The following is a 24,762-nucleotide window of genomic DNA, read 5'->3' on the forward strand; positions in this document are numbered from 1 at the left end:
TCAAAAACGGTTTTCGATTCAAACCGTTAATAAAACGTACACTTCAACATCTTAGTCACAATAGAACAATAGACTGACTTCCAACCTTTAAAAACAGGCAGCGATTGTTGAAGTGCCCACTCACCCAGTAGCTGACAATTGTAGTTGTTAATAACATTTTTATTAAATTGTTACCTAATATTCCCAGTAATTTTTCCCAATTGAAAATGACGGGCTTGGCTGACTGTAACAATACAATAACCCTTTTGGCATACTTTTGCTTTAGCTGTAACAAATTGCACATTTTTTTCCAACTCCTTTTTATGGTTAATGCTAGAAACACGTTGATTGTGTTTGTGTACTTTGAAAAAAAACAAAAAGAAATAAGATCAACTCTAATAGTGACAGAGAACTTTTACAGAGAAATGTACTGTTCTAAAATCTTTCCAAAAAGGTTACAATATAATTTCTCAGGCATCTTTAGCAACTATTGAATTTTTGTGCTCGCACACAATTTTTTATACATTCTAAACATTTCGGGTGGACTCCCTGTACATAAAACCTACAGACACCCTACTCAGAATTCTAAAAATTCTGTTGTTACAAAATAATTACGTTCCGTTTTCAATGACACTACAGTGGTGCCTCTACTTACGAACGTCCCTAGTAATGAAAACTTCAGGTTACGAAACACCTCAGAAAAATATTCTCTCTACAAAGGAAATTCAGGATATGAAAGGAAAAAAAGGCACTGGATTTCTCAAATTCCACCGAATGTAAACATCCTGTATCTTGGTTTGTGTGGCGCGATAGAGCTGCTCTCCAATTGACTACAGTGAAGAAAATAAGTATTTGAACCCCCTGCTATACTGCAACTTCTCCCACTTTGACATCATGGAGGGGTCTGAAATTTTCATCGTAGATGCATGTCCCCTGTGAGAAAAGTCCACCTCCACTCCATGTATCATCCTAGATCAGATGCACCTGTGTGAGGTGGTTAGCTGCTTAAAGACACCTGTCCACCCCATACAAGCAGTAAGACTCAAACTTGTAACATGGCCAAGACCAAAGAGCAGTCCAAAGACACTAGAGACAAAGTTGTACAACTCCACAGGGCTAGAAAGGGTTACGGAGAAATTGCCATGCAGCTTGGTGAAAAAAGGTCCACTGTTGGAGCAATCATTCCAAAATGGAAGATGCAAAACATGATGGTCACTCACTTCAGACCCCTGCATGATTTCTAAGTGGGAGAGGTTGCAATATAGCAGGGTGTTCAAATACTTATTTTCTTCACTGTACCACCCGAGAATCTTCCTGGCAACTGAAGTGTGTCTTCTGCTCATATTTAGTCATGACTGTATAACTCATGTTTGAAGCATGCCAACTCATCAGATAACCTTAAGTGAATCTTGCTGAAATATTTACTAGAGACCAGCACATAGGAATATGCCCGTTATTACCAGATAGATTTGGTTTAGTCATTATGATTGCCAATATTTTGTGATGCTCTTTGCTTTAGGATGCGATTCTCATGTGATGCTCTGTTTTCCTTTCATACTTTTGTGACGCGGATCCTTCTGATAGTAGGGGAATACTGTAAGTCCTGTATCTTTGCACTTCTGATCTGCTACAGCCATTGTCTGTCACTAATTTGTGCCCAGAATATTCTGTAAGTAAAAGCTTCGAAGAAACTGTTCATCATCTCCAGCCTGTATTCGGATAACCAACATTCTCAGTACCCGAAACTAAACGAACACGCGGGAAGGAAAAAAGCGTCCTCCAACACAACCCATTGGCAATGAGGGAGGTCAAACTTTACCCAGGATGCTGTTTGATTCCCTTGGACACTCGACTGTCACCGACTCACGCTACCGCTGTCACAAGCTAATGCAAATTGGAAAAGTGTACAAAGTGTTTTTGTGTGTGATTTATGCAAGTTTAACGGATTACGCTATTTACATGTAAAATTAGCTTCTAAAATTCACATTATGAAACAACTTTCGAAACCCATTTATATCCTAAGTAGAGGTACCACTGTAGCAGAGAAGTATAGTAGTGTTCAAAATAATAGCAGTCTAATGTGATGAACCAGATTAATCCATCTTTTCAGTATATTTTCTATTCCAACATGTCAAACAGTCAATTCTCAGAAAACCAACAAGACCCAGCATTCATGATATACACACTCTTATTTCATGTGACGTCATGAGTCACATGACTTTTGTTTATGACGCCTACTGGATGGCAAAACTACAATACAACTCGCGTTTATCAGTAAGCTTTTTGTAAATCTTGGCTTGCCTATAAGCATGTCACGGCCTTTAGTTTTTAGCAACTTATCTTCGTATCCAGTCAGTATTCACGTATTGCTGACATCCCGTCCTTTATCGCCGATCCACAGCAGGAGGAACTGCACTTTTCCTCTTCAGCTCTGTTTTTAAGTGGTCCTGTGAACATGAGTTCGGTGTGTTGCTTGAATCTCCGCCACGCATCTGGTAAATTGGATGAGTTTGAACATCGAACGCTTCCTCATTGTCTTCGTTCGTTTTTTTGCCACGTGAGGTTTTTTTTTTTTTTTTGGTGAATCCATAGTTATACTACCATCACTCTGACACCATGTCCTGATCTTGCTGTCGTGTTATTGAATATACGTAGATGTGAGTCCAACTGTAGTTTTTAATGTGGGTGATATTTATTTCGCTGCCCGCCAATATCTCTAGCTCACTTCCTTATCGTCCTGTCTCGTAGCCCCCGACTGACGTCAACAACCACAATTACACCAAACTTGCTGTATACGAGAAGTACTACAGCTCAATCTAATAATAACGAGACGATACTTGCTCTCGAGTTTCACATGTGGCTTCTTTCTTTATTCCTCACTCCAGCACAAGTGCCTCAATCACCTCTGGTTACAGTGTTCAAATGATAATCGTAGCCAAAACATTACAGTATATACTTATTGCTTTCTAGCCATGATATGTAGAGACAATCTTGCCATCCAAAATGATGATTTAAACAAAAAAACACGGTCGGCGTGACATCAATGAAAAAAAAAACAAAAAAAAACAGAAGTCATTGACTTTACAAACTCAAAACTATTTTGTACAAACTTTTTTGTTTCTATGATTTATCTATCCTTTGAATCACTGTAATATTTAATTGTATGACCGCAGTTTTTTTAATTTTTTTTTTAAATAACTGCTTCACCTGTGTCGCATGGAGTCAACTAACTTGTGGCACCTTTCAGCTGTTTCTCCACTCCAAGGTTCCTGGACAACATTCTACAATTCATTCACCTCGTAATTTCTCAAAAATAATATGCAATTTTTCCCCAAAATATTTTCAAAAAGTTAATAGAGGGCATTATATTTAGGTATAGATGAAAAAGAAAAAAATACAATCACATTGAAGAGTCGCATACAGGTACATAGTGGCAAAAAAAAAAAAAAGGAAGACATAAATTTCAATACTATATTTGATGTCTTATGTTACAAATTTATAAATATGACGGTAATCTGCGTCACCAACCTGAACTCTGAACTCCACAGGGTGGGGGGGTGCTTTGTATTTTACAATCATTAGCGTAGCATATTTGTTGCTACTACGCCAAACATCAGAAACGACTCCCCGTGAGTTTGTTTTAACATAAAGACAAAACATTTCGACGACAAGGGCTAGTTGTGCATCCGCTTTTAAAAGAAATGTGTCATCATGCCAGCCGATGACGCGGCCAAACCAGAAGCAAAACAACGTGAGCTGAAACTACGTAGTACGAGTGTACGATCATTTTAAAAAATAGTGCACACAATTGAAACGCTCACGTTTTTAAAACTGCCCATTATCCTCATTTAGTTTGAGCTCTCGTTTTAAAAGCAACCTAACGCTGTGAAGATTGTAGCCAAATGGGGGCAGGCTGCGCTGTTAACACAGTGGACCTTCCCCTCAAAGCGCTAACAATAATGAGGAATAAAGGGATCTAACACTCTTGGGATTCAAAAAATGTTTCCTCACAAACGCCATGGATGGCACAGAGGATGACATGCTGTGGCAGGAAGATGGGATCACTGTTCATGAATGCAGGAGGCACCAGAACTGGACCAAGACATCAATGATGAGTTCCACAACGATGCGCCAAAGGAGAAATTCACAACTGATTTTCCCAAAATTGATGACCTCACTGATTGAATGCCATATTGCTATTTTCTTGAACATACCCTTTCAACAAATTTCCCAATTGCACAGCCTTAAGAGGGAGTATATCATGAATGCTGGGTCTTGTTGGTTTTCTGAGAATCTACTGCACTTACTGGGAACTTGTTAGACATGTAGTCATAGAAAATATACTGAAAATTTATCTGGTTAGTCACATTGGACTGCTATTATTTTGAACGCTTCTCTTCTACGACTACTGACAGTAGTGGTTGATGGTGGTGTACCGCTGCACCAACTTATACTGAAAAGTGTTTTCAATATTTCAACTGTTGCAGAGTTCAAGAGATAAGTAATTAGTCATAACGGTAAGGCTGCTTTCTGTTTATTTTTTTGGATTGGGACAAACAATTCCAGACTATTTAGTAATTATGACAGACACATATTCAAGTTTAAAAAACTACGCTGCTCCAATGCTGTGTGCGACTGTGCGTATGTGCCTGAGGTCTCTCACCATAACCCTCGGGAAGGTCTGGGGGCGTGTGCAGATGCGTTCGACTCATATAGTTGCGATGCCGTTGTGATCGCACACGTCTCTCTTGGAGTCGTTGCTCTCCCGGTGGGCCGCTGGCCTCTGCCCCGTTAATAGGTGTCATCACCGGTGTGTTCTCATCCACCACACAACTCAAAGGACGCCCAGATGGGCTGGAGTACTCTGAAGCTGGCCTGGAAGGGACCAACATTTTTTTTTACCGTTTTTATCATCACTTCTGCTTTTATTCCCATTTTCTACATATGCTCCACTTGTGGAAAAAAAAAATAACCTTAGAAAAACAACAACAACTGAAGTAGGCTGAGAAGTATAAAAGAACAAAAGTTTTCATTAGTAGAGAAATGTTTAATTTGTTGTCTTGGGTTAGGGTTAGGGGTCAGATAGAAGTTTTAACAAAACTGCAAACCAGCAAACCTGAACTTGTGAAACGAGAACTCTTTGACAACAGCTGTTGCCACTTACGCCACAAGAAGCAGAGACGTTTGGCTTATTTATAGTAATTAGTAAATATTGTTCAACAAAAGAGGCTTTGAGCTGTACATTGCCACTACAAGTTGGGATTTGCTGTCAAATTAACCATAAAACAGAGAATGAGACATTGTGTATGTGAACTCATCAATCATGTGATATAAAATACTTGAGCCACATGGGGTAGTAATTAAAACAGACAAACAAACAAACAATGCCTATTGGGTGATAAAAACAATTTGAAGCTCTGTACAAGGGAGACATTTAATACCGTAGAAGTTATGGAGATACATCTGCTGCAGACGACATGACCTATTGATGATCACGCAAAAGCAGATCCTCACACACAACATTATTAAAAAGGAAGTGTCTTGTAGGGAGAAAATATTGTTCCTGTATGTTTGTACACAATACCACAGTGTGAGTTTTTTTTTTTTTTAATCAAAAACATAAAATTACAGTTTTTGCCACGTAACCCCGAACGAGACGAGCTTACAACAGGAGGACGAGAGCAGGGGATAGAGACGGCGCATTTAAAAGGTACAAAACCCAAACAAAACTTCAGTGTGTCTGTGTATGCCAGACCGTTTCTCGATTAAACGTCATAATGACAACTTAATAGCTTTATGTTTTCTTCTTTTATGCTTTTCTGACTATTTTACATCATGCTGTGAATTTTCTTAAAAAATATAGATATTTTTTGAGGGGACTGGAATGAATTAATTAAATTTCCATTCATTTTAATGGGGAAATATGTTTTGAGATATGAGCATTTAAAGATAAGAGCATGGTCATGGAACAAATTAAACTCGCATCACAAGGCACCCATGTACGAGTTTACTTTCAATGATAATGCAAGGATGTTCCAATGTGTGCTTAGAAGTGCATGCATTTTTTGTAGTGGTGTCTAGACAAATGAGAAGCACTTAATTACCACATTATCGTCCCTCAAAAGACAACGTGCACTTCGTGGTTATGAGGATTTAAGCCATATTAGAGCTGAATAGAAGGTTCTCACAACAGAACAGTGTGTTTTGCCCTACTTAAAAGCAGGATGTCGACAGCAGATATCTGATAAGCAAACACAAACACAGACTGGCTGGCTTATTGACACTTGTGTGTGTAACAAGTCTGACCACTGTCTGGCTGTCAGCAGCAACTGACGCCTGGGTTATCGAAAACCTCTGAGCCCCTGTCTGTCAACCCACCTCCTCCTCATGGCTTCCTCCTCCCATTTCCTCTTCCTTTCTCACTACACGCTGCTCCTTTTCTACCACAGCTTTGCACTAACAACAACAATCTGGTCATTAAAAACAACAAAGAAAAATTGGATATGAAAATAAATAAATAAAACAAATAAATAAAAATACAAAATCAGTGTAGCAACAAAACTTTATTACATTACTGAACCGGCTTAATAGTTCCAAACATTTCACTAATCCATTAAAATCACTGATTCTCCTAAACACCTCTATTCACATTTTTTTCCACATGGAACTGCTTACCTTGCTTTTGGGGGGGCCACTAGAATAGAGTAGAAAATGCAGCTGAGGTAGATACTTTGTTTGCTTACTCTTAACGCTCCACTGATATCCGTCAATAAGTAAGGCAACGGTCATTCGGCAGGAAAATGGGTGAAGTAGGACCTTGCTGTGTGACTGAACGGGTGACTTATTTTGGTATTGGTGTGCATGTGTGTGTGTAGTACGCTGGGGTGGAGTAAAAGGACATTCCTTTTTATTGACACTTTAAGGGGCAATTGGTTAAAAAAACAAAAAAACTCCCATTGCTTTTTATATCAGCGTGACAGATGTTTGTTGACTTACTAGGTACTGTAATTTCTGGACTATAAAACGCACCGGATTATAAACCTCAACCCATACATTTGAAAGGCAAATGCATTTTGTAAATACATAAGATGCACCTGTGCACATGTGCCCACAATGAAACATGACATATTTACAAAGAAGTTCACGCCACCTGCTTTTATTACCTCTGGAAGCTTTTTTCAACTTTTTACATTGCTCCAGTTCTTCCGGCTGCCATTTCCAGCGTCTCAGCATCGATTCATTTATGCCAAGTTTATGTGCAGCAGCTCAGTTTCCTTCTTTATCTACCAGCTCATTTGCTTTTAACTTGAAAGCTGCGTCATATGAATTTCTTCTTGCATTTTCCATGATGAGGGTAGGTTCATGCTAATTGTATTCATGCACAAAACGCGAAGTTACATTAAACTTACATCTCCCTCGACACATATATTCCACCTGTCTCACGCTTACCTTTTCTGCTCAGGCGCCCCTGGTGGCCGTTACAAAAAAATGCATAAATTAGCTGCATCATTGCATAAGCCGCAGAGTCGAAAGCCTGTGACAAAGGTCGCGGCTTGTAGTCCGGAATTTAGGGTATTACTATTCGATTATTTTTCCGTCACTGGGTTAATGATGTAAAGTATCTCAAAATAATTATATTATTCTCTTTTGAAGTGGCTCAATGTAAAGCACAAAAGAAGTGTGTATACCTGGTGGGTCTCTCCCACTGTGTGGTGCGTGTGATGTGGTTCAGGTACTGTATTCTTCCAGAGGCTGTTCTTCTCTCCTCCCATCTGTTTCAAATATGCAAATGACAGGTTACTTTTTTGGATAGAAAAAAAAACGGAAAAAAATATTATCATTATTCTAAATTGTATTTCCTTTAGTAAAGTATTATATATAACATTTAACGGCACAATCTGGAAGGAACTGGACTTAAAAACAGAATCTGCACCAAGTTAAATTTTCTTTTAGATGAACTTCTTGAAGAATACTATACAACATGAGACACTTTCTAATAATTTTACAACACACATTGTACGGTGAAAAACATTTCTAAAATGAAAATCTAGATGCAAAAATAAAATAAAAAAAAAGCAAACAGGCAATTTTCAACATCAATGTATGAAACTATTCCTTTCCATTTTCCTAACACACTTAGCAAATGTTACTACATAAATCAAACAGATGTACACAAAACAGTACCTTGTACCAGTGCACTAGTCATAATACTGACCCATCAGGTAAGTCGTTGTCAAAGAGACGACTGCAATCCACCATTGGTCCTCCGGTACCAATGCGGTCTCTTGACTGAAGACTTACTATACAAGAGAATGAAGACAGCAGATGTACACATCTACATTCCCTTACTGTATAGCTAGGTTACACATAATGCGATCAATGCATAGGCATAATATTGGGAGGAAAAACAAAAGTACAGATTTGTCACAAGAGTGTTTATTTACCAACTATCTGCCCTCTGACAGCATCATTGTCGTTGGGGCCAAGCTTATTGAGGTCCAGTCTCTGATCTGGAAGGGAATAAAGGAGTCTCATTAGTTCAGCACCTATCCAAATGTCACATAATTGGATTAGTACATAATGGGTAAAAGTAAATAGTTTTAACAAGAAAAGCAATGCAACAGAGGAAGGAACAGGGAAATAATTTATGAACTATTAATATAATACATTGCGCAAGAGCTTGACTGTTGCACTGAAAAGTAATATCAAACCACTGAATACCAAATGTTACATTTTGATAAATGTCAAACAAAATGAGTTGGGATTCAAGTTTTGTGGTTTCTGGATAACGCAAGAATCAACCATACAGGGAACAGTATATCATTTTATGATGATGCCTTTCCTTTACATGTATGGCTGCATGTGTATAGTATTAACAAATACGTCATTTGCTTGTTCCAAGAGTTGAGCCTCTCTACACACATCTAGACTAAACATACATTTTCCCCCCCTCAGTAAAAAGCCACCAGTGAGACAGTACATTGAGAGCTCTAAACCTAAATGTGATGAACAAATTGCAAAAGTACCATACGCACGTGAGCGTGTGTTTGCGTGAATGTTAATTAAAACTTCAGTGACGGTGTGGCTATGTTTTTGTATGTGTGCATCAATCTTATGCTCCTCTGTATTTTCCTATGTATGGAAAATAGTAAAAAACACCATTATCACAGTCACAGTTAGAAAAGCAAGTTAATGGGTGTTTTGTGTGCTCTGAAGTGAGAGAGAGTATGCTGAGGATTGCATCTACAATGCAAAAGAAAGAGGAGCTCAGTGTGCTGAAAAAGATTGCTTGAAATTCAGGACAATCCCATTTGGGGGTTTAAGCTCTATTTATGTAAAAACTAGAAGTTTTGTCCAACCTTGTGTTTGAGTTGGAGGACAATTGAGCTATGGCTATGAATAAACTCTCTAGGAATCATGAAGATTCCAATAATGTGTTTGTGTGTTTTTACTCATCTATGTATGTTTGCATCTTGGTCAGACCACAAAATTAGTTTGTCACAAACATGGAACAAAGGGTGGGACCCAAATGCAGGACTCTGAGGCTGTGATATGATTTTGATAGTGGTTTTATTCCAGGCATAGGCCATTCACGGTAAGCAGTCCAAAAAGGCAGAAGCACAAAAACGTGTGGCAAAAAACAAGGTTGGATAACTGCCAGGCAAAAACAAGACTTCACTAGACTAAACCCTGGGACGTGGCAACAAGGCAATATTCATAAGAAGATCATTACTCACTAGACTCACATAGTCTCATACAACGAACTGGCAACTGCTAAAACAACACACAAGGCTTAAATACATGGCATAATTACAGCCAATGAGGCGCAGGTGAGGAGCTGCTGCCAGAGGCAGCCGCGCACAAGGCAGTGGCATGTGCAGGCCCGGTAGTACCCCCTCTCCCAATGCACGGATCACAGACGTGACAAAACAAACAAAAAAATAAAACAGCGACCAGGGACGGGCAGAATTGGGCCCACATGATGGGCAAAACCACCACAGTCTGTCCGATGGCCGTCGAGGCCACCCAATGCGAAGAGCTTGCATTTACTGTTTCCGGGTGAATACTGATTGTTTAGGAGCAGGCTTCTTTTATAAACAACATTTATGATATAAACAGGTAAATTACACAAACACAAAACAAGCAACGTCTTTCAATAACTATTTTTTCTACTCGTAACAAATTTTACACGCGTGATTTTTCGTCCAAGACTGTGCAGATTTGAGAGTGCGATGATGTGCGAATATTGAGCTCGATCATTGGGAAATTACTAATATTAAGAATGGGCGAGTCCATTACTAGCTTATTCTTTTGGCTACAGCGTGCCATTTTTTTCCATCTAAGCCTATCTCGTGCATCATCCTCTCTAACATCCATTGTCCTCATGTCCTCCCTCACAACATCCATCAACCTTTTCTTTGGTCTTCCTCTCACTCTTTTGCCTGGCAGCTCCATCTTCAGCACCCTTCTACCAATATACCCACTCTCTTGCCTCTAAACAATGTCCAAACCATCGAAGTCTGCTCACTCTTACCTCGTTTCCAAAACAACCAACTTTGGCTTTCCCTCTCATGAGCTCATTTATAATCCTATCCAATCTGTTCACACCAAGCAAGAACCTCAGTATCTTCATTTCTGCTACCTCCAGTTCTGCTTCCTGTTGTTTCTTCATTGCCACGTCTCTAATCCGTAGATCATAGCCAGCCTCACTACTGTTTTATAAACTTTGCCCTTCATCCTAGCGGATACTCTTCTGTCACATGGAACACCAGACACCTTCCGCAACTGTTCCAGCCCGCTTAGACCCGTTTCTTCACGTCCTTACCACACTCTCCGTTGCTCTGTATTGTTGACCAAGTATTTCCACCTTCACTATCTTTTCTCCCTGGAGCTTCACTCTTCCTCCTCCGGCCCTCTCATTCACGCACATATATTCTATTTTACTTTGGCTAATATTCATTCCTCTCCTTTCCAGTGCGTGCCTCCATCTTTCTAATTGTTCCTCTGCCTGGTCCCTGCTTTCACTGCAGATCACAATATCATTTACGAACATCATAGTCCAAGGGGATCCTAGCCTACCCTCGTCTGTCAGCAAATCCAATACTACCGCAAACTGGAAGGGGGCTCAGCGTGGATTGCTGATGCGGTCCCACCTCCACCTTAAATTCTTCTGACACACCTACGGCACATCTCACTGCTGTTCTGCTGCTCTCATATATGTTGTGTACTATTCTAACATATTTCTCCGCCACGCCAGACTTGCACATGCAGTACCACAGTTCCTCTCTTGGTACTCTGTCATAGGCTTTCTCTAGGTCTACAGAGACACAATTGCAGGTCCTTCTGACCTTCTCTGTACTTTTCCACGAGCATCCTCAAGGCAAATAATGTATCTCTGGTACTCTTTCTAGGCATGAAACCATACTGTTGCTCACAAATACTTCTGTCCTGAGTCTAGCCTCCACTACTCTTTCCCATAATTTCATTGTGTGGCTAATCATCTTTATTCCTCTGTAGTTTTCACAGTTCTGAGCATCGCCTTTGTTCTTAAAAATGGGGACTAGTACACTTTTCTTCTGACATCTTCTCTCCTGCTAGTATTCTTTTGAATAAGTTGGTTGAAAACTCCACAGCCACGTCACCAAATTGCTTCCATACCTCCACTAGTATGTCATTGAGACCAACTGTCTTTCCATTTTTCACTCTGTCAGTGCCTATCTAACTTTCTTACTAATCAAAGCCACTTCCTGGTCATTCACGCTCGCCTATTCTACTCTACCTTCTCTGCCATTTTCTTCATTAATTAACTTCCCAAAGTACTCTTTCGATCTACTTAGTACACTACTTGCACCAGTCAACATACTTCCATCGCTATCCTTAATCACCTTTATTTGCTGCACATCCTTTCTATCTCTATCTCTCTGTCTGGCCAACCTGTAGAGGTCCTTTTCTCCTATTGTATCCAACCTGGAGTACATGTCGTCATACGCCTCTTGTTTTGCCTTCACCACCTCTACCTTTGCCCTACGACGCATCTCAATGTATTCCTTACGCCTCTCCTCAGTCCTCTCCGTGTCCCACTACTTCTTCGCTCATCTCTTACCTTGGATGACTTCTTGTATTTTGGGGTTCCACCACCAAGTCTCCTTATCCCCTTTCCTACAAGAAGACACCCCAAGTACTCTCCTGCCTGCCTCTCTGAATACCTTGGCAGTAGTATTCAAGTCTTCTGGGAGCTCTTCCTGTCCATCAGGAGCCTGTCTCATATCTTTCCGGAAGGCCACACAACATTCTTCCTTTCTCAACTTCCACCACCTGATTTTCTGCTCTACCTTTATCTTCTTAGTCTTCCTACCCACTACCAGAATCAGCCAACACACCACCATCCTATGCTATCGACCTACACTCTCCGCCACCACAACCTTACAGTCGCCAACCTCCTTCAGATTACACCAGCTGCACAAAAAACAATACATCGTTGTGCTTCTACCTCTGCTCTTGTAGATCACTCTATGTTCCTAAACTTCTTGCCTTACTACCTTTCCATCTGGTCTCTTGGATGCACAAAATATCAACCTTTCTCCAAATCATCATGTCAGCTAACTCCTGAGCTTTTCCTGTCATTGTCCCAACATTCAAAGTCCCTACACACAGCTGTAGGGTTTGTGCATTCCTCTTCTTCTTCTTCCGACTAAGCCGCTTTCCTCCTCTTTTTTGTTTTTGACCTACATTATCTGAATTTCTACCTACGCCTTGTAGATTAACATTTCCAAGTGCGGGTGTAGGAAGCTTGGGCCACGACCTAACTGTTGTAGAATTCGTATGATGAACGCTCATATACGTTTGGCACATTTTTACGCCGGATGTCCTTCCTGACGCAACCTTCTGCATTTATCTGGGCATGGGACTGGCTGACAGGTAGCACAATAATGTGCTGCCCAACGGGCTGCAGATAATCAAAAAGAAGCAATCAAATAAACAAAGTCAGCACAAAAGATACAGAATTTACATACTACCTACTCTATGTTAAAATTCAGGTCAAATGAAAGCAATCTCAATTAACACATTCAGCACATAAGATACACAAATCACATACTACTTGTGTTAAAAATATAAAGGACATGGCAATTTAAAGGATCCATGGATGGAGGGGATTCCAACCACGACGGCCCTCACTAGTAGTTCAAGGTTGAGTCAACGATTGATGTTTGGTCCTCGTTGTATACTCTCCGTAGGTAATACCGTTAGCATGCTAGGCTAACTTGGGCCGAGCAGCTAGAGCAGTGCAATGACAATAGTGCAAAGGGAGCAGTTTAAAAAGTGACGAATCGTGCGATAGTCTGCAATAATATATATCTATACACACACACACACACACACACACACACACACTCGCACAAACACGCGCACACAGGTATTCTAGTGAAATCTGAATTTTGGTATTAGTGACACCATTAATCTACATATTATTACGATTTTGGCACTAGGTGTGGGAATGACAAAATAACCTGCTATAATTTTCAAAGAATAACTATATCGAGGTACAGTGACTGTGATTAAACGAAGAAGGGGAAGCTTTTAGAAATGTATTTAATGGAGAGTGAACAAAATATAATTTAAGTGAATTAAAATGCAGAGTTTCTAATTTTACCAAATTTGCTGGAAACCAATTTTGTCCATTACCTACTTGAACAAAAATGTTTCAAGAAGCACAGCCTCACTGCTGCACACTTTTTTTTTAATTTTACTATGAAATATAGTCAAGTGAATCATTTGTGCCATGTTAAAGCCACACCACAGGCCAATCACCTCCACCCCAACATCAACCACCCCCAGAAGATCCAGAATACACCCCCATTCCCTCCCAACCTGCAGTCACCGCCCATGTAGCCAGGCCCTGCCCACACACCTCTGGGACTTATTTGCTTGGTGTGGGACCCAATGGGTTGCAATCAATAGACAAAAATAGATAATGGATTGTCAATTTTCAAGTCTAAGGAAAACTTACAACCGGTGTCTTTAAGTCTGTTGATCGCATTTGAAAGGAGGCGGACACAACCCAGAAAACCTGCTCCCTGCTTTTTGTGTATCTTTTTGTGGTTCCAAACACTGATGGTGATTGAATCTGCCTTTCCAATATATCTGGAAAAGACAAAACAAAAGTCTTAGGTTAGAAATTAAAAATAATGTTATACATTGCAAAGTCAAAAGGACACATTTGGTGGTGAAGAGTCCGTGTACTCTGATGAATAAAATGTTACAGCAAAAAAATGTTTAATCTCTTTTAAGAGTAAGAACATATGCTGGGTTTACGGTGGAGCCAGAGTAAGAGAGCAAAACAGAGTGAATTTGCAAATGTTGCGTGATAAGTCTAATAAAGTACACTCAAACACACTGGTTACACTGTTAGCAAGCAAACTAGCAAGTTTTAGCATGTATGTAAGATACCATATGATGGCGCTCACGAGGCAGGGAGCATCAATTGCTTTTTGCATCTGTAAGCAGAAGACGCTTACATTGCCCCAGACACGACCTGTGATCACAGGTCATTAAAGATGATGTTCACACTCACGGTCTTCTTCTTTTCCTTTCGGCTTGTCCTGTTAGGGGTTACCACAGCGTGTCATCTTTATCCATCCAAGTCTATCTCCTGCATCTTCCCCTGCCCTAAACCTTCTCTTTGGTCTTCCTCTCGCTCTTTTGCCTGGCAGCTCCATCCTCAGCACCCTTCTACCAGTATGGTCACTCTCTCGCTTCTGGACATGTCCAAACTATCGAAGTCTGCTCTCTAGAACCTTGCCTTGAAAACATCCAACTTTGTCTGTCCCTCTAGCTCATTTCTAATCCTATCCAACCTGCTCACTCGGAGTGAGAATCTCAACATCTTCATTTCTACAACCTCCAGTTCTGCTTCCTGTTGTCTCTTCAGTGCCACCGTCTCTAATCTGTACATCATAGCTGGCCTCACTACCTTTATAAACTTTGCTTTTCATCTTAGCATCGACACTTGTGTCACATAACACACCAGACACCTTCCACCAGCTGTTCTAACCTGCTTGAACCAGTTTCTTAACTTCCTTACCACACTCGCCATTGCTCCGGATTGTTGACCCCAAGTATTTGAAGTCGTCCACCCTTGTTATCTCTTCTCCCTGTAGCCTCACTCTTCCCCTGGCACCCCTTTTATTTACGCACATAAATTCTGTTTTACTTAGGCTAATCTTCATTCCTCTCCTTTCCGGTGCGTGCCTCAATCTTTCTAATCGTTCCTCCTTTTCAAAGGGGATTTGGTTACAAAAAAAATGTTTCCAATAACTTCACATTATAATAGAACACAATTACTAATTTTGATTTGGTTTCGCTGGCCACAGAAAATGCTGTGCCAAGCCAGAACTGGCCAAAAGGGCCATCAGTTTGCAACCTGCATGTCTGTCTCACAGTGGTTTTAAATCTGGCCTCTCCTGTGTGGAGTTTGCATGTTCTCCCCATGCCTGTATGGGTTTTCTCAAGGGAATCGCCAGGTATGTCTTGGTTTTCACCCACATTCCAAAAACATGCATGGTATGTTAATTAAAGACGACATTTCCTAGAGGTGTGAATGTGAGTGAGAATGGTTGTTTGTTTATGAGTGGCCCGCGATGGGCTGGCGACCAGTTTAGGGTGTACCCTGGGTCTCATCAAACATCAAGTGGGATAGACTCCAGCAAGCTCGTGACAAGTCAGAATCGGTATGGAAAATAAATGAATGAATGAATGGAGGATTAATTGTGTTTCCATATTGTGCTAAATTTGTTATTGAAGGAAGCAAACCAAAGTTCCTCACCACTGTGAACAACCTATGGTCTAGATAGTCCAAATTCTCACTCTTTGGGATGTTTTGCTTATGTGTTACACAGCTTTCAGAAAAAAGAAAATAACTCTCTGCATTCCAAAAACACTTGTGTAGCAGCAACAATTCAACAAGCCTTAATTCTATTTTTGAGGCTTGTTGTCACAGTACATTGGAGCACAAGTAGTATACACGTCTACTTACAAATCATAATGTTGATTCCATTTTGGGTCCAATGTATTTCTCACAGTATCCGTAGAGTGGCACTGTCCAGAACCGTCAACCACCACTTTGGCAAAGGGATCGGGTAAACCTGTTGAGCACAAACAACAGAGTCAGACCCATGGGAAAATGTTTAGGAAATGAACAAATATACCGTATATCTTTCTTCTTCTACTTCTTTCCCTTTTGGCTTGTCTTGTGCATCTTCCTCTCACACCCACTGTCCTCTCATGTTCTCGCTTACAAATCCATCAAGCTTTTCTTTGGTCTTCCTCTCGCTCTTTTGCCTGGCAGCTCCATCCCCAGCACCCTTCTACCAATATACTCATTCTCTCACCTCTGAACATGTCCAAACCATCTAAGTCTGCTCTCTCTCACCTTGTCTCCAAAACATCCAACTTTGGCTGTCCCTCTAATGAGCTCATTTCTAATCCTATCCAACCTGTTCACTCCAAGCGAGAACCTCAGCATCTTCATTTCTGCTACCTCCAGTTCTGCTTCCTTTTGTTTCTTCAGTGCCAGAGTCTCTAATCCGTACATCCAGACTTTTTTTTACCCCAAGATCTACTTTCAAGCAGCCAGCCTCTCGCGAGCTACTGACGACCGGGGAAGGGGGGAGAAAATGATGATTATGCTCCCAATGTTATTAATATTATGTGAGATACTATATATATATATATACACACATACATACACACACATGTATATATTATTATTTTTTATTTTAAACAATTAGCTTTTGTGCACTGTATTGTCTGTGCTTTCATCCTGGATCAGGCTGTGCTAAGGTGGAATTTTAAAATTACATGTTATCTCATCCTCCACTTTCTACTTTAGCTTCAGACCAGACCTTTCGCACTCGGAAAAGAGAAAATCTCGTCCAGTTTAACCACTTTTTCTTTGAAAATTCACTTACTCCGAGAGTCATTGCATTTTAAAACAACAGCATTTCTTCTTTAACTTTCTCCATTAATATCGAAAGTAAACATAAGCAGCATGTGTCGCTCGTCTTTGCTCTACGTTGCCCAAACAGTGTTGCTAAGTAAAGCAAGGTGGTGGACGATGTCATGATAAAACACATTGATGGGCTGCGTAAGTACTGTAACATCTGTAATTATGAGTGTACGTCTTTAAGAGCGGGGATGGGGGCGGATGTAAGGCAAACTAGGAAAAACAAAGTGTGGTGGAGCAGCGGTCGTTGTTGTGTGCTGCCTAAAAGAAAGCAGTGGATTATTTTAATTTTTACAGTACATATGTGAATTGTGCCATTGGATGTAACATCCAGTCATCCCTCACTCATTGACTGACATTGCAAAATGCCACAAACTGAATAGCTGTATGTTATACTTTCAATTTGCATTGGATTATTTTTTTTGCGCGCAACGCACAATATCTGTGAAGAGACTGCATCAGCGGTGCACAATTGCGCATGCGCGCAGTTTAGCGGGAACATTGGCTGAGTTTTTTTTTTTTTTTTTGGCATGCCATTCCCTGATGGGCCTCGCAATCGACTGGTCGATCGTGATCGACGCATTGAGCACCCCTGCCGTACATCATGGCCGGCCTCACCACTGTTTTAATAACTTTGCCCTTCATCCTAGCAGAGACTCTTCTGTCATATAGAACACCAGACACCTTCCGCCAACTGTTCCACCCTGCTTGGACCCGTTTCTTCACTTCCTTACAACACTCTCCATTGGTCTGTATTGTTGACTAAGTATCTGAAGTCGTCCACCCTCACTATCTCCTCTCCCTGGAGCTTCACTCTTCCTCCTCTCCCCCTCACATTGATGCCCATATATTCTGTTTTACTTTGGCTAATCTTCATTCATGACTTTCTCTGTACTTTTCCATGAATATCCTCAAGGCAAATAATGCCTCTCTGGTACTCTTTCGAGGCATGAAACCATCGTGTTGCTCTCATATACTTACTTCTGAATCTAGCCTCGACTACTCTTTCCCATTCCCAAATAGATGAACAAAGAACAAATTATTTATTGTAAATGTTTTTTTTGAGCAATTAAGTACAATAGTCAAATGCCCACCCTTTTTTTAATTTCCACACCTTTGAATAAGAAAACTTCATTTTTAAATAAGTATTGTATTGGATAAAAACCAAGAAAATGGAAGGAAAGGAACCGCTTTCAGCATCAACAATCGCAGCGACATCTACCGGCAGTCGTTCTTACAGTGAAGAAAATAAGTATTTGAACATCCTGATATATTGTAAGCTTTTGCACTTACAAATCATGGGGGCGTCTGAAATTTTCATCGTAAGTGCATGTCCACTGTGAGAAAGATAATCCATCCAGAAATCACAATGTATGATTTTTTTAACGATCTGTGTGATACAGGTGCAAATAAGTATTTGAACACCTGTCTATCAACTAGAATTCTGACCCTCAAAGACCTGTTAGTGCGCCTTTAAAAGTCCACTTCCACTGCATGTATTATCATGATTCAAATCCACCTGTGTGAGGTCGTTAGCTTGATACAAACCTCAGTCCAACCTCATACAATCAGTAAGACTCAAACTTGTATCATGGCCAAGACCAAAGACACCAGAGAGAAAATTGTACAACTCCACACGGCTGGAAAGGGCTACGGAGAAATTGCCAAGCAGCTTGGTGAAAAAAGGTCCACTGTTGGAACAATCATTAGAAAATGGAAAAAGCTAAACATCAGTCATTCACATTTGAAAAATGTACAGGTGTCTTCAGTCATGCTCGCAGATACAGAGTTACGGGTGTGGTCCACCCGTCATCCCCGCAGATAAAGTTGCATGTGTGATTCGGGATGGAATCTCAAATCCTTAAAATAACTTACTGAGTTGTTATACCCGACTATGTAGTTGTTACCTAATACCATAATCATAATTTATTGACATTGCACTGAGATATTTTTAAAAAAGTCAATAGACATTCAATTTCAAAACTAAGTATTCATGTAATCAAATAATTTTATTTCATCAAGAGGTATTGTTATAATGTAGCATAATTTACGGCAGTATCTATTGTCAATCCATTCATTAAAGCTAACAGTAGATCTATACCTTCCTAAAGCATGTAGAGGGGAAAAAAGTTTTCAACTTCAAGATGAAGCGGTAGCACGGGAGAAGATGTCCGTTCGCATTTGGATAAATGGATAGACTAGTCTAATGTTAGAACTCATATCAAGTCAAAGTAAATGACACTCATATTTATTATAGTTTATAATTAATTATTATATTATTTATAGCTACTGAAACATTACCTGTGTTATATCCCAGAAATGTTTTCAGTGTAACTGAATTTCCTTTGACATGGCTCATTGTGTTGATGTAAATGCGCTCGCAGTATGTGAAGCAGCTCGGAACATGTGCTTTTTGCATCACTTCCGAACATGCTCAGTACGGTTAACTTGCATTTCCTGTTTCTGGGTGAATATTAATTGTTTAGGATCAGGCTCATTTAGTTACCAATGTTTATGAACTAAACTCGTAACTTAATGTCAAGACCAACATTCCCTCTAATTTCTGACGTGTCTGAGCAAACACACTAAGCCCATGAGCACCCCCTTTGACCACTGTGCGCAACATCAGATGTATGCACTGTGGTCAGATCAGTGCCATCCATTGCGGTTACATGGCTCATTCAAAGATTCAGATTACAGCATTTCTCTCTTGCGACCCTAAACAAGACAACCCGAAATTAAAAGAGGAAGACATTCCCATCAGAACATTTCTGAGAAAATTTTTGTTTTTGCAAATTTCTAATGAAAATGCCATCAAACAAAAAAAATACATTGCTAACTAAACCAGGCCAACTATGAACTATAAATTTGAAAGGTCACTTGCAACTGTGTTTCATTTTTTTTTTTAACCCACAATGATACCCCTGTCTGTTTTTCTTGGTGTAAAACTGAATTATTGCTTGCAGAATATCTTTAGCAATGCATGTTGAAAGCTGATTGATGCTCCCAAAAAGTTTTAAGGTTAATGTTATGTTCCCTCTTATATTTAAAATACAGAATTAGCTTTTTGTGCACTGTATTGTCTGTGCTTTCATCCTTGATCAGGCTGTGCCAAGGTGGAATTTTAACACTATACACCATCTCATCCAGTACTTCTACTTTGGTTTCAGACCGGACCTTTTTTTTTTTTTACTAAAAAAAAAAAAAAAAAAAAAAAAAAAAAAAGAGTAAATCTCATCCAGTTTTACCACCTTTTCTTCTATTATTCACTTAGGCCAACATTCATTAAAGCAACAGCACTTTTTTTTCTTTTTTTTTTACTTTTACCATTATTATCGAGAATAAACACAAGCAGCATGTCTATCTCTCTTTGCTCTACGTTGCCCAGACCGTGTGGGTGGACAGTGTTTGTAATTATGAGTGTAGGCCTTTCAGAGCCGAAGGGGGGCGGAGTCAGGTAAATTAACAGGAGACCATGTGCTTCTGTGTTTGAAAAAAAAAAAAAAAAGGGTCAGGCTGTGGTTCACTGCACTGGATTGGTTTTCGTGTGCCCTGAGAATGTCCATGTATTTCTACCCGTAACAAATTTTCCACGCATGATTTTTCATGCTCGACTGTGCAGATTTGCGATTGCAATGGCGTGCGAACTCCCGTCAAATCACAGTGAATGTAAACATGACTGTCAATCTTAATCGGAGTGGAGTCTGAAGACTATTTTATTTTTATTGCACTTTCATTATTTGCTTAAATATTACCTTATACATTTAATCAACAGATAAAGTGTTGTCCATTTGCTAATCAGACAAGGATGCGTAGCTTAGTGGTTAGAGCACTGGTTTGGTAAACCAGGGGTTGTGGGTTCGTATCCCACTGGGGCCTCCACTCCCTGAGAAGGGTTGCGTCAGGAAGGGCATCCGGCGTAAAAATTGTGCCAAACATATATGTGCGTTCATCTGAGATGACACGCTGTGGCGACCCTGAAAGGGACAAGCCGAAAGAAACAACGTGTTGTGGAGCCGGTGGTTGTCTTTGATATTTGTATGCAGAAAACCGGCTGGCGCGATACTAATCTCCCAGGCGTTGCCGTGGAGACGAACGACACCCGATAAGGAGCGGACAGTTACCATCCCAGCCCAGGACCAGACTGTGGGGGGGCAACCACTTCTACCATGGACCCATACATATAAAAACCTTGTGTTACTGGGCAGCTTTTGTCTTCTTCTTTGGCTATCCTGCCAGAAAACACACGTCTCATGTGCGGGAGATACCTTGATAAGACCGGACGTCTTCACTGCACATTCCTTTGTATTAAATCCATTTGCTGTTAACTTTTTCTAATCATTGGTCATATCTTCCTCGACTCGTGAACACGCGTAGGGTCCAAACTCGAAAATCCCTACAATTTGGGTGACCCCGACCGTAACTCGAGATAAACGAGCGTTGGCCGTCGACAGATGAGATAAAGAGAGACATAGAACACAGGAGTGTTATACGGACAAGTCGTAGATGGTCGTCTGTGCTTCTGACTTCTCCAGGTCGCGGCCAAAACCAAAAGGTAAGCAGGAGCTTGTTTACTGTTGAATTCTGCATATTGAACAGCCTAAATTTGAGATGTCATTGGTATCAGATTGTTCATACCTCATATTAGTTATTGAGATTAAGAGATAAAGAGAATAAGAGAAGTTGTATATCCCGTCGTACCTGACGTATATTGTAGACGTACAATTGCACTGTGAGGTTCACCTGTTACACCTAAGTGGGATGGGATCCCTGAAAAATAGAGGGTTTGCCGTCGGTTTGAGCCTGGGACGTCACAAAGTGGCGACCGAAAAAAAACCGAATAGTATAAGCTAATTTATTGCGCGATAGGAATTCGGTTGGGTGTAGTCGAAGAAGAGTGACCACTAAATTAAAGAAACAATCATGGATGGTGAATTTGATCATGAATGTGCTGAATATAATCCAACTAAAGATTAAATGTACATTGAAATTGAGCAGCAAATGATGCTTAATGTTGACAAAAAGAAACAAGATAAAGAAAGGAAGTGCGCATTAAAATAATGGCAGATGCACAACTTGGGTAAAATTCGCGAGTCAGACGAACTGACGATGACGTTATAGGACATTGACAGAGACAATGTAAATATAATATAAATATAAATGTAAAAGACTATGAAAGATGTAAGCGACATATTAGATAAGGTCTCATGGAACTTAAAGAGGTGAACAGAAAAAGGTGCACTGCGCATTTAATGATGGTGACGGTGACGGACGTTGGAACGGGACCAGGAAACTACCTGGTGCTGGTAAGGTGGCATGTGACGATGAGGGCATCAAGGAGCCCATGAGGAAAAGAAGATGGAGCTGAGAAAAGTTGTATTCGATATGTGGACGCGAATGAAGGACAGCAAAAATGAGAAAGGAGGCACGTCGAACACACACGCGCCCTGAATCAGACGTAAGTACACCACACACACACACCACACACACACACCACACACACACACACACACACACACACACACACACACACGCACACGCACACGCACACACACACGCACACGCACACAGACACAGAGGCGCTGAAGAGGGGTTAGTGAAAACTGTCTTGTTAATTTGATGTGAAGCGTCCTCTCGCATTGGAAATAACACGATGACGATTATTATTATTATTTTACTATTGGTATTATTACGATCATTATTATATTATATTATGGCAGCACGGTGGCGCAGCTGGTAAAGCTTTGGCCTCACAGTTCTGAAGTCCCGGGCCTGCCTGTGTGGAGTTTGCATGTTCTCCCCGTGCCTGTGTGGGTTTTCTCCCACATCCCAAAAACACGCAACACTAGTTGGACACTCAAGGTTGCCCGTAGGTGTGATTGTGAGTGCGACTGTTGTCTGTCTCTATGTGCCCTGCGATTGGCTGGCAACCAGTTCAGGGTGTACCCTGCCTCCTGCCCGTTGACAGCTGGGATTGGCTCCAGCACTCCTCTCGACCCTCATGAGGATGAGCGTTAAAGAAAATGGATAGATATATTATTATATTATATAACAAGCAAACAAAACACTACAAGGTTGAGAACTCTTCTTTTTTCTCAGGCTTTTTAGAATATATCCACTTTTTGATCATATTACTTGCACTGTATGCGGTTTTAATTGTCCGTTTTAAATTGTTTTGTCATTGTTATTGTTTTTACATTTTTTAAATGTTTTATCTCTTTGTTTTCAAATGCGTTTAGTCATGTAAAGCACATTGCGTTACCTTGTGTATGAAATGCGCCATACAAATAAATTTGCTTTGCTTTGCTTTACAATAATGCCTATGATAGAGGCTCCGGCAGGTCCAATATACAAGCCGTTTGATCTTAAAGATGTTGATTGTCTTGCTCGCTTGCCTCGTCTCTCTTCTGGTGGTAATGCGTGGCTGTCTAGTTTTGTGGAAACTTTACAGGGGTATACACTCTGTATGGGAGACTGGAAACAAGCACCATCTAGATCATGCACTAGTATTGAACACCGAGAAATCGAGACAACTGCAGGTATGATTAACATACCCAATGGAACCATATTGCAAGCACACTTCGAGCTTCTGGCCCCAGCTATCAGAGAGAGGTTCCCCACTCCTGTTACAGCCTCACCCACTTCTTTCCCCTATGTTAAACGACCCACTTGAGGACTTGACTAACTGTACTAAACTTTGGACTGAATCGACTGGACATCACCTTGGACAGTCTGGTTAGGAAGAGGCTATGTTCAGGACTGCGATCCTGGCAGGTCTCCCTGAACCAGTACAGACCTCTCTTAAAGCTGACCCTGACCTCCTGTCCGGAGATGAGCCTAGATTTAGACGACACAAAGTGCATCACCTCAAAATTTCTTTAAGCCAACAACAGGGTAATAATGAAATTACTAAACTCCAAAAACAACTTCTTAAATTACAAGTAGCACAGGACGTAAAGGTCCAAACCCACACGATACGTAATTTTTTGGCAGATACAATCACCTAGACAGGCAGGTGGGTTCTAGGGTAATAGCCGGGGTGGATACGCAGGAAGGCGTGGAGGGGCCGGGGGAGAGTGCAACATCAACGTGATCAAGGGTGTTTTGGTTGTGGTTCTCTCAATCACTGGATTAAAGACTGTTTTACAGCTCCTCCACCAATGCAAGGGCGTGGTGGCTGGTCCAACAACTGAGGGGGCCAAGGCAGAGGCAGAAATTACAGCTTTGGAAGCCCACCCTGGCAGCAGAATGGACAGCAGCAGGTTGGACAGTACCACTAGGCGTGCACAGGAAGTCAGGGGTCCGGCGATGCAGGTGCCATGATCTCCATCTCTGTTGCGGGGTGAATGTGAACACTCTCGTTGACAGAGGGGCAACCCACTCCTCACTCAACATCTCGCTCCTGGACACTTTATTGTCACAACACACTGTGCATTTGATGGGCTTCTCAGGGACTCAACAGGCCTTGCAATGGACTCAACCCCTACCGACAATCTTGGCTGGACAGACCTTCCACCATTCGTTTGTACACTCACCACAAACACCAGTGGCAGCTGACACCGTCTGCCACTCTGGACAATGGCTTATGACACCGGTGAGTGAACCAACTCCAACTGTGGACATTTATTGGGCCCGACTTGAACTAGAAACACCGCTCAAACATCAATTTCTGTTGTGGAAGCCCTGGTTAAACACTCTTAGGGCTTACCTGCCTCTACTAGATCCATACCATTGCACACTATATTACGACCTCAACCACGATCTAGTACACATGGAAAACT

At 40.9% G+C, this 24,762-nt stretch overlaps 1 protein-coding gene across 5 annotated transcripts in view; it reads right to left on the minus strand.

Moving 5' to 3' along the window:
- Nucleotides 1-24,762, minus strand: part of LOC133506074 (E3 ubiquitin-protein ligase SMURF2-like) — an 88,373-nt gene that overhangs the window by 29,537 nt on the left and 34,074 nt on the right. For 3 of the 5 annotated variants that reach the window (XM_061829815.1, XM_061829813.1, XM_061829812.1), the window contains exons 3-9: nt 21,683-21,751; nt 16,013-16,121; nt 13,988-14,121; nt 8,424-8,489; nt 8,195-8,279; nt 7,668-7,751; nt 4,643-4,854 (exon numbers count right to left, since the gene is read on the minus strand). In XM_061829815.1, coding sequence (XP_061685799.1) covers nt 4,643-4,854; nt 7,668-7,751; nt 8,195-8,279; nt 8,424-8,489; nt 13,988-14,121; nt 16,013-16,121; nt 21,683-21,751 — 759 coding nt within the window. The remainder of the gene's footprint in view (nt 1-4,642; nt 4,855-7,667; nt 7,752-8,194; nt 8,280-8,423; nt 8,490-13,987; nt 14,122-16,012; nt 16,122-21,682; nt 21,752-24,762) is intronic. The other 2 variants (XM_061829817.1, XM_061829816.1) reach the window with 1 other exon arrangement.

This window comes from Syngnathoides biaculeatus, chromosome 9 (genome assembly GCF_019802595.1).
Source record: "Syngnathoides biaculeatus isolate LvHL_M chromosome 9, ASM1980259v1, whole genome shotgun sequence".
Classification (NCBI taxonomy): Eukaryota; Metazoa; Chordata; class Actinopteri; order Syngnathiformes; family Syngnathidae; genus Syngnathoides; species Syngnathoides biaculeatus.